We start from the raw sequence: 10,955 nt of genomic DNA on the forward strand, positions 1-10,955 counted from the left end.
TTTGTGCTCGGAAGTCGTTTTTCCCAATTACGAGTAGGAAGTTGCAAATGAACGGCCATTGTAATTCCTACTTGTCAGCCCATTGCAACCTGAAGTTCCCAGAGTTTGAATTTCCAAGATGGCTGCACCCATTAACAGTAAATGTGAGCTGTAGATATTCACTGTTTATTAGCAGTACTGTCCTATTTGTCTCATTAAATCAGTTGTGCAATCAATAGTGACCAACCTCTATCTGTCGCTATGCTGCTGGCTAGGCCTATATGATCGCAAAGTAATCAGAAGATTATGCTGTTTTGACACTGGGAGTGGAATGTTAATTCTATGATTTATTTATAATGAAACAACCCCAGGAAAAAACATGATATGCATTAACCCAAATTAGAAAGCTCTTTTTATAGGGAGTGCACTCCGGCGTTAAGAATTCAGCTGTGTTTATGCACCACATACATTTTCAGTTGCACAAGTGTCAAACCTCATCTTACGGGAAGCTTTTCTCTACAGCCAAAGGCTACAACACCCATGTGTGGGAGTTTTTACCCAAATGGTTTGAACATCTGTGCTGCATCACTCATTCTGTGTCAGTCTGTGTCTGTGTCCGTGTCAAATAATCATCTAGGCTAGGCTACATGGCTGCCTTTTCCAGCCTTCGTGATCAAGAGGAATGATCCTGTTCATGTCTTGTGTGTCCCAAAGTATGCTCAGCATTCACAAACCTCCCAGTTAATGTGTTCTACTACAGTCTGACTTTAGGCGGCATCCAACAACTAAGATCTGCATAAATCATTGTTGTAGTAGTGTCACAGTTGACATGGCGGTTTGTTGCTTTGAGGTGTTTTTATTGGTGCCTCTTTCCATGTCCTCACAACAAATGTGAAGTGTTAAAGCTTTATGGTCACATGAAGGACAACGGTCATTCCACCCAGCCACCTAGGCGATGCACTATGAAGTTGTTTTGGTGAAATAACCATCAGGAATGTGTGCTCTCTCTTTATCGTCCCTGTGTCTCTGTCCTCTGCTCAGGTGACCGCGCAAGACGTGAAGAAGGAGAACCCACTCCAGTTCAAGTTCAGAGCAAAGTTCTTTCCAGAGGACGTGTCTGAGGAGCTGATCCAGGAAATTACACAGCGCCTGTTCTTCTTGCAGGTGAGAGGAGGACTGTTTGACACATTCATTCACACTCGCACACTCACTCCGTTTGCTCCTCTCTCTCTCACACCTCTCTCTCACCGTGTGTGTGCACTCCATTTAGTCACCTGGGTTTTTATCCCTTCTCTCTAATTTGCCACCTTTCCCCATCCCAGGACATGCTTTCAATTTCCTTTTTGATTATTTCCTGCCATCTTCATTTCTGAGCTTATCTCCCTCCAGCACTAGCTCACACTAATCTCTCTCTCTCTCTCTCTCCCTCCATCTCTCTCTCTCTCTCTCTCTCTCTCTCCCTCTCTCTCTCTCTCTCTCTCTCTCTCTCTCTCTCTCTCTCTCTCTCTCTCTCTCTCTCTCTCTCTCTCTCTCTCTCTCTCTCTCTCTCTCTCTCTCCCTCCACCCTTCCGGGTTAGGTGAAGGAAGCGATCTTGAATGATGAGAATTACTGTCCCCCCGAGACGGCCGTCCTTCTAGCCTCTTACGCAGTCCAGGCCAAATACGCCGACTTCAACAAAGACATCCACAAGCCCGGCTACCTCAGCAACGACCGCCTGCTGCCTCAGAGGTGAGTTCAGGAAAGATGGGAGGGAAGGGAATATGTGAGTATGTGTTCAGTCTTGTGTGTTTTTTTGGGTTGGGGAGGGAGGGGACTGGTTCATGATTACATGTATGAGTGTGTTTGTGTCTGAGATTATTCCTAGATCCTGTGCGTACTTATTTAAGTGTTAGCGTCTTTGTAGATGTCGGTCTAATAATTGTTTTAAAGCTTTAGATTTGTGGAAGCGTGTGTGCGCGTGCGTGAGTCCATCTGTACATCTTTGAAGATAGTGTCTCTAATGATTTATATTAAAGCTTTAGATTTGTGGATGTGTGGGTGTGCGCGTCCATGCATTTCTGTGTGTGTGTGCGTGCGACGAGTGCTCTCAAAAGGCTAATGAAATGTCCCAATGGCAGAGGCAGCTTTGAAGCCCTGCAGTAAATTGCCTTGTTAAATACACAGAAGCGGAAGGAAGGAGGGAGGGAGGCAGGCAGGGCAGGAACGGGTCCAGCTGGGCTATGTGCTTGAACTTGACCCTCAGTGGGGCCTTCAAGGATATTTAAGTCGGGGTTTCCCCTCCGTTTGTAATTTGTCAGGTGGCCTAGTTGGCTTGTGGCCTTGAAGTGTCTTGTATGTCCAAAGAAATGTCACTTTTCAGTAAAGGAAGGGACTGTCCAAGCAAAATGGCAGTGTGTAGGATCTGTTGGAGAAAGGGTAACTTGTAAAGTAATTAGACTAATTGGCAGATGGGCTGAACAATGTAATGCATTGTCTCAAAACATTTTGACTGCGTTACTGAGCATAGCATAGGTCATACTGTAAGTCATTACATTCATAACTCTATTTTGTCTATTAGATTACACCATTTTAATTCAATTAAATGAAAAGCACTTTTTTTCAGTAATGACATTGCTCCAACCAATAAATCCTCCTTAACTGAAATGGCCTTGAATGCATAATTTTCTGGTGAAACAGAAATAGTCCTACACACAAATACAGAGAATCTCTTTGTCACTGAGCCAGACTTGGCAGTTTGGTGTTGTGTCTGTCTGTTTGTCTGAATAAGCCGTCCTTGGGTGACTCTTTCCCCTCCTCTCCTCCCCTCCCCTGCACTGCACTGCAGAGTTCTTGAGCAGCACAAGCTCACAAAGGAACAGTGGGAGGACCGGATACAGACCTGGCACGAGGAACACAGAGGCATGCTCAGGTACGGTCCTGCACTCCCTCTTCTCCCTCTTGGGCCACTTTTTCCTTCCTCAGCATTTCAGTAAGGCTGGTTGCAGTTGGCATGTAGCTATTGATAAATTAATTCCTTTTTATTTTTTTTATAAAGGAGTGCCTCATTTCAGTTTTATTTCATTAAGGTTGTTTTGTTACAGACGACTTAGGTGTCGGTGCTTTATTACCTCACTCATTGTACCATAGATTTTAAAAACTTCCCTAAAATATCATTGTTGCTACGCTTGTAATAGTTCCATATTGATCTCCCATATTTTCTACTATAGCATACCATGTTTTGGCCATTTAATAGCCAGGTGCTGATATGGCTTTAAATGAAATGAAATTAAATCAAGCAAACCTCACTCACTCAATTGTCTGAAGACATTGTAGTTCATTATTTTAGATTAGTTCTGGGAAGTTTACTCCTTTGGCTAAACTAGACTTCACAAATGTCATACCTGCTTGGACTGGTTGTCTTTTTTCAATGTCCTTATTATTGATTGTGTCTGTCTGGTTGTGTGTGTGTCGTGCATAACTGGCGTTTTGTGTTTATGCAGAGAGGATTCCATGATGGAATATTTGAAGATCGCACAGGACCTGGAGATGTACGGAGTGAACTATTTCGAGATCAAGAACAAGAAGGGCACAGAGCTGTGGCTGGGCGTGGATGCGCTCGGCCTCAACATCTACGAGCACGAGGACAAGTAAGCCCGCCACTCCTCACTCCTATATAGTAGCCATCTCACACTTGATTAAAGCAAGGAGCAGAACACGTGTAGTTGTCCAACAGTTCATGCTTTGTTTTTGGATTCACTGCCTGGTCTTTCATCTTTTCATCCTTTTAGCAGCTTGAAGTGTGTGTGTGTGTGTGTGTGTGTGTGTGTGTTGTTCAGACATGGGTACCTCTTCTCTGGTTACTCATAGTTGAGCCTCTGCCAAGTACTTTCCCATAGACCCTCTCTTCGTAGAACTGCAGGGACTGTGTAGGTGTTTGAAATATGGCTGTGGTGTAATCAGCCTTGTGCTGATGCATATCCGGATCATAGTGATCCGGCAAGTGGAGGCTGGAGTGGAGACGTGTTGCAATAAAAATAAACTCTCGAGAATATAGGATTGCCTGTGTGCTACATGAAGGTGAGGCTTATTAGCCAGTGGAGTCAGATGTTAGTCTGAAGTGCTGATTAAAATCACAGGGGTCTTTCCGTATTGGCTATCGGATGATTGTGTAGTAACAGGATTTTGGCCTAAATAGATTATTTTTTTATTTTAAATAATGGTCAGTATAAGTTTGTGTTTCATTGATGGTATTGGCTCATTCAGGTTGTGCATAATTGGCTTCTGCATGAATGATTGTTATTGAATATGATGGGTTTTGAGTGTCGAGAGATAGGCACTGGTGTCTGTGGTCAATGACGCCCTCAGCTAGTGAAATCTGAGTGGCCAATGGCTCGTACTGTATGTACACACTTCCATTCTGATGAGTCATGCTGCTCAGAAACCTCTGGCTCAGAGTTAACGGCCTAATAACGTCCGCGACTGGAGTTACGGGATGGAGGACTTTTGGGTGGGGGGGCGTTGAGGTCTGGGGGTTCACTCTGAAGCAGTTGTTTTCCCATCAGCACCCCCAACTTTTCTTTTCCGGTCCTGTGTGCATCATCGCACCACAGTAAATGCTGACTCGAGCCTGAATAGCTCTGAGCGAATGCTCACACTCTGACCTTTTCACTGAATATTCATGGCTAATGGCTTAACCTTAGCTGTGAGATTAAACCGTCAAACACCACCAAAGATATTGCTACACAGTTGACAGCCCCTGGTTAATTTATCTGGCAACACATGCCGAATGCCTCCAACAAGTCAGGGAGGGAAGCAGATGGTCTTGAAAATGTCGCCTGGTCGCAGCTTAAGGACCCCCTGAGACTGTCTGATCAAGTCGGGACTGATCTGGTCTAAACTGCTTAGTGGTAGCTATCGCCCCCTTATGGCTAATGTAGGATTTCATTTGACTTGATGGCTGGAATTATTCTACATTTCTCTGATTCTCTGTTTTTCTCCATCAGACTAACACCAAAGATTGGCTTCCCCTGGAGTGAAATCAGAAACATCTCATTCAACGATAAAAAGTTTGTCATCAAGCCGATCGATAAGAAAGCCCCAGTAAGTGTTTTTATTTTTGCTCAGTCTTTCTGGTGAAATTAGATGTGTCTCTGTCAACTATTTCTTTACACCAGATTTCAGATACTCCAGATATTACAAAAACACATAATGTAACAGGAGGGATATGCAGGTAGAAACACACGTATGAACTGTTCTTCATGGTATTGACGCCTGGGCGTTTTATTTTCCGTGCAGGACTTTGTATTCTATGCCCCACGGTTGCGGATCAACAAGCGCATCCTGGCGCTGTGTATGGGCAATCACGAGCTGTACATGAGGAGAAGGAAGCCAGACACCATCGAGGTCCAGCAGATGAAGGCCCAGGCCAGAGAGGAGAAGCATCAGAAACAGATGGAGAGGTATGGAAGCCTGCACACACACACATGACTAGCAAGGTTTCTGTTTTTCTGAGAATAGTTACTTACAGGAAGATGAGATGACTTGACAGAAAGATTAAAAACATCACTTAGGAGTCAGTGATTGCATTTAACAAAAAGGTTTTTTTCTGGAAATCTATTATAACAAAAATATGCATCTTGAAAACAGTCAATCAGAAGCCGATGGACAAACCTTGTGACTAGAATTTAAGAGCAATTTCATTCTTGCCTCTCAACCTTTGCCCTCTCACATTGTTGCTTCCATGCCGTCACACGTAGCGAATCATTACAACAAGCATCATTTGCATTTGTTTATTTTGCACAAGCTTTTAACTAAAGCCACTTGCAGCTGCATGTCAAGTATGCGTATTCCATCAGTAGAAGCACTTCTGGCAAATTGGAACCCCTTAACGTGATTCATCATTCGTACTACTGGCGCACGGCACCATTTCCTGTTTTGAGCTGCCTTAACTGAGATAACTCCGCTGTCTTCCAAGGGCCCAGCTGGAAAACGAGAAGAAGAAACGCGAGTATGCGGAGAAGGAGAAGGAGAGGATCGAGAGGGAGAAGGACGAGCTCATCGAGAGACTGCGACAGATCGAAGAGCAGACGTTAAAGGCACAGAAAGGTGGGTGCAGCTGGTGGTTGAAGCTGACTGTGTTACTGGTGCCTCTCCATCTCCCACTTTCTAACATCCCCAGCAGCCTTCAGTTTATACACATTATCCGCATTTAATCCCAAAATCCACTGTCAGAACTGAAGATGGTTCTGAGCACTGAAATGGTATTAGGAGTGTGTTTCTTAGCATTTTGTACAACAAGGGGGAAAAGTCAATATTTAGATGACTTTGGAGAGGGAAGACATTGGGCATGTATTTAACATGTGGGTTTCTGTTTGACCACATGACGGCGCAGTGGAGTTTTGCCCGAGAGAGCCTGGCTGTTTGTGTGTGCGCGCGCGCATGTATGTGTATGCTTCTCGGACAGAGAGCTGCTTGACTAAACTCTAATCTCTCGCCTCTCGTAGGGCTGTCCCCAGCTCCAGGTAAAACACCTGGAAACACCTCTTCATGTTAACACCACCCTTATTTGTACCCCTTTGCCTCCCCAGATAAGAGGTGTTTCTCCCCAAATCCCCCACCCCTCCACTCCCATCCTACCTTCATGAATCATGCGTCACTGCCCCCCCCCCCAACACACACTCACACTCACACTCACACTCACACTCACACTCACACTCACACTCACACTCACACTCACACACTGTCTAACCGCCCATGTGCATGCTGCTCTCTGGTCTTGCATTCAGAAGCTTCTCGTGTGTGTGATTATGTGTAAACAATGTGTTTATGTTTATGGAATACAGCAGACAATTTTGTCCAAAGTGACTCACAAAATATAGAAAATATAACAATGCAATAGTTTCAATTAACAGTAAACCATTTTACGAAGTTGGTAAGACTACATTAAGGAAAATAGTAATAATAACAAATAATGTCAATACAATATCAACGATCAATAATGAAAATAACAAATACCATAAATAAACAAACCATAACTCATAAGAACCAATTAGTGCGGCAATAGTACAGCGTTCAGGGAAATCACTATGGTCTTTCATACTGTTGTCAGGTTGGTTATAGAGCTGTATGTGAGTTCCTTAGGTCATGGATAGTCTTTATTCTGGGGAACCTTCTTATCATTAAATGGGGCGTGCCACGACACAATGAGTCTTGTGTAGCGGAAATCCATTTCAAGATATTGCGATTTGAGTGCAACGAGGGTCGAAAATGACACAATTATGCATTTTCTAATTTCACCATGAACACATTCCTTTACCTCTTATCTATCACAAATATACATATCTTACTGTAAAAGGACCTAGAAATATGATTTTGAAGGCCAAATGTGTAGGCTGCGCATTAAAGTTTTCTTCATCCTTGTTCAGACGCTTGCTGTATGCCTACTTGAGAACAGAAAAGTTTCCGTTTTCTTTGGTCTGATAATTTCGTGTTTTGGCTTTTGGCCTCTTCAAGAAGTCATCACAAATAGGCTATCCACTTGTAATTATTCTGAAGAAATTGTCTATTTTAGCCAAGAGATTTAGGAGAAGAAACAGCGACCTAAACAGTTGTTGCAGTTGTCCAATTCAATTTATTTTGGCCTATTTAAAGACAAAAACATTAGGCTATGCATTAAACTCTTTTTGTCCTTGTCGTCTTTAGAAGTTGATCGAACATAGGCTAGCCTACCTCACAAGTTATACTAATGTCTCACAAATTTTACCGCCTGCGTGAATGGAGCGTTTAGAAGCTGCGCTGTGTTCCGGTAGTTCGAACTTTAAAGCTGAATTTCTCAAAACCTGTTTTTTTGCTGAGATGACAATAGCCTTCACATTTTGGCCAATATATCTGGGTTGGCTTAACGGAATTGAACAAATGACCCCTTGTTTTAAACCCTAAGGTCTGTGAATTATGAATATCCAATAAACACATTTTTTTTAATTTTGTAAACTTGACTCATTTGGTCGTGGCACACCTCAAATTAGCTTAGGTAGATGAATTGAGAACACACATGCACATATCTAGCAGGTGTGACTGGCTTATTCATTCTCATGTCTTGTGCCGTTCTTATGTCTCCCTCAGCAACTTATGGGCTGTTTGTTGTGTGACGTCAGATTGACATGGCCATTCCTGTTCGTCTGTGGATTTGAATGTCTAGGTCTCAAATGAGAATTGCACTGAAACTGTTGGCATTACGGCTTGTCGCTAACTGGACATGTATGTCTGTGTGTGTTGTGTCTGTGTGGTATTTGGTCTGTGCGTTTGCGCCAACCTGCTGGTGTGTGCGTGTGTTGCGTGCGTGCGTTGTGTGCGTGCGTGTGTTGTGTGCGTACGTGTGTTGTGTGCGTACGTGTGTTGTGTGCGTACGTGTGTTGTGTGCGTACGTGTGTTGCGTGCGTACGTGTGTTGTGTGCGTGTGTGTGTGTGGTGCACACGTGTCTTGCAGAATTGGAGGAGCAGACGCGTAAGGCGCTGGAGCTGGACCAGGAGAGGAAGCGGGCGAAGGAGGAGGCCGAGCGACTGGAGAAGGAGCGGCAGGCGGCTGAGGAGGCCAAACTGGCCCTGGCCAAACAGGCAGCCGACCAGATGAAGAACCAGGAGCAGCTGGTACGTCCGCTGCTCCGTTCGGGTCATAATGTGTTTCCAGGATTAGATTTGAAGTAGTTTATTTTCATTACTCTATATTACAGATGTGCGCAATCATACACACATCCCCTTAACTGTTAAAATGTTTCAAAGATTTCTCTCACCTTGTATGATGGTACAGTTAGCCTCTCAGATTTTCTGAAGAGGGAAGAGGGATTGGATTAATTTTCTGCCGTGATCTGGACCTATGCCAGACGTTCTTGTGAAGGATTTTCAGTGTGATGCCTTTCAGGAATGTGCAGTAGGAGTCTAAATTATGTATGCCTTGTCCAGCTGCAGTAATGGCATATATATGAAATGTGATGTATGATCACACAGACACACATTCACAAATTACCAACATACTATATTATCAATGTTCTTTTACAGGTAGGCGGCATTCTGTTTTAACGTAATTCATTTTCCTAGCAGAGCCATCTTTGCTGACCAGCCTTAAGCTAACATTTAAGCTCTAACCCTCAGTTGCTTCTTTCTGGGCGCTAATCAGAGCCCCCCCCCCCCCCTACTGGAGGGTGGGGGTGAGCTGGAGTAGACTGGTGTGGGTCCCTCTCATCTGACGGTGAGTGCTGCTCTGCTTGTCTCTTGCCCCCCTCCCCCACAGGCCGCGGAGCTGGGAGAGTTCACTGCCAAGATCGCCCTGCTGGAGGAGGCCAAGAGGAAAAAAGAAGAGGAGGCCACCGAGTGGCAGCACAAAGTAACGCTCCGACGCCCGCCCGCCCGCCCGCCCGCCTGTCCTCCTTCCCCGCCCGCCCGCCTGTCCTCCTTCCCCGCCCGCCCGCCCGCCTGTCCTCCTTCCCCGCCCGCCCGCCCGCCTGTCCTCCTTCCCCGCCCGCCCGCCGTCCCCGTCTACTCATCCCTCACTCTCCCTCTCCCTTCTCTCTTATCTCTTGTGCTGAAAACGGTTGCAACTAGCTTGCCACAAAACTGATATCGCGTGTGTGTGTGTGTGTGTGTGTGTGTGTGTGTGTGTGTGTGTGTGTGTGCGTGCGTGCGTGTGTGCACGTATGTGTGTGTGTGTGTGTGTGTGTGCGCGTGCGTGCTCGTGTGTGTGTGTGCGCATGCTTGCATGGAGAACATGTATGCTTCCTAACCTTTTCCATATCCCTCTAGTACCTCACTTCGCTTTATTTCATTTCATCCCGTGCCTCAAAAGCAATTCTGATAGATACGACTTGGAATACTTTATAAGGAGGTTTAATCAGAACAAATGTAATGTAAATGATAATTACAATTTAATAATAACATTTCTCATGATTTGTTGTATAGTATGTTTTCAGTAGTATTAGTAAGGACAAGTAATCAAACACATTTACAGTGTCCACCATGATACACGTTTCACATGTTTCATACACGTACACAAACATTGCCCTGGTGAATAAGAGGTCATGACTAATCACTCAGGCTGCCTCATGTGCACTGCTCTAACCCAGCACTGTAACAGCCAACCACTTCAGCCCGCTGCCATGAAGTTTGGGATTAAGCTTTGATCATGCTGAAATCCCATCCCTCCCCCCACACTGAGGAGGTGTACAGTAAGTGGTTTATCCACGTCGCTGTACATCCACAGCCACCTTTAAAGAAATTTGCTTGTGTCTCTGCACGGTTATAATCGAGCACAACCTTTTCACTATCGCCAATATTCATATTCCACGTCACGTTCCACACAGAGACTATAGACTTGTTGTCTTGTGGGTGGATTTGTAGTGGGTGTGGTGATAGTAACTGTAAACTTCAAATTCTATAAATTGTGACTGAGTGACCCCTTGTGGTTGATGCTGGTAGTGACTAAAGTGTTTGGCAGTCAGTAGAGTTTGGACACATAGGGGTTTGAGACATCGGTTAGGGGCATGTCTGGTTGGCATCTTTCACCTTCATGTCTCCTTTCTTCCTCTCTTCTTTCTTCTCTTGCCTTTCCTGTACTTGTCTCTCTTCCCCTTCTCTCATTGTGTGTGTGTGTGTGTGTGTGTGTGTGTGTGTGTGTAATTCTCTCTTTCGTCCCCTCCCTGCAGGCTATCTCGGCGCAGGAGGACCTGGAGAAGACGAAGGAGGAGCTGAAGACGGTGATGACCGCTCCCGCGGCGGGCGCCGGGGAGAACGAGCACGATGAGCAGGACGAGAACAGCGCCGAGGCCAGCGCCGACCTCTCCAGCGACGGCGTCAACGACCACCGCAGTGAGGAGCAGCGTGTCACAGAGGCACAAAAGAACGAGCGTGTCAAGAAACAGCTACAGGTAAAAACCCACTCGCCACACTTACAGCTCTCCATTTGTCTTCATCATAATAATGAAAACAATACTGATAGTGATAATGA

The 10,955-nt window shown here is 45.1% G+C and overlaps 1 protein-coding gene across 3 annotated transcripts in view; it reads left to right on the forward strand.

Annotated features, from left to right (window-relative positions):
• Positions 1 to 10,955, forward strand: part of LOC125288302 (radixin) — a 43,865-nt gene that overhangs the window by 28,691 nt on the left and 4,219 nt on the right. For 2 of the 3 annotated variants that reach the window (XM_048234539.1, XM_048234538.1), the window contains exons 5-14: positions 1,021 to 1,143; positions 1,557 to 1,708; positions 2,805 to 2,888; positions 3,460 to 3,606; positions 4,963 to 5,059; positions 5,255 to 5,418; positions 5,934 to 6,064; positions 8,445 to 8,605; positions 9,246 to 9,338; positions 10,654 to 10,875. In XM_048234539.1, the coding sequence (XP_048090496.1) occupies positions 1,021 to 1,143; positions 1,557 to 1,708; positions 2,805 to 2,888; positions 3,460 to 3,606; positions 4,963 to 5,059; positions 5,255 to 5,418; positions 5,934 to 6,064; positions 8,445 to 8,605; positions 9,246 to 9,338; positions 10,654 to 10,875 (1,374 nt within the window). The remainder of the gene's footprint in view (positions 1 to 1,020; positions 1,144 to 1,556; positions 1,709 to 2,804; positions 2,889 to 3,459; positions 3,607 to 4,962; positions 5,060 to 5,254; positions 5,419 to 5,933; positions 6,065 to 8,444; positions 8,606 to 9,245; positions 9,339 to 10,653; positions 10,876 to 10,955) is intronic. The other variant, XM_048234540.1, reaches the window with a different exon arrangement.

The sequence above is a fragment of the Alosa alosa genome, chromosome 23 (genome assembly GCF_017589495.1).
Source record: "Alosa alosa isolate M-15738 ecotype Scorff River chromosome 23, AALO_Geno_1.1, whole genome shotgun sequence".
In the NCBI taxonomy this organism is placed as follows: domain Eukaryota; kingdom Metazoa; phylum Chordata; class Actinopteri; order Clupeiformes; family Clupeidae; genus Alosa; species Alosa alosa.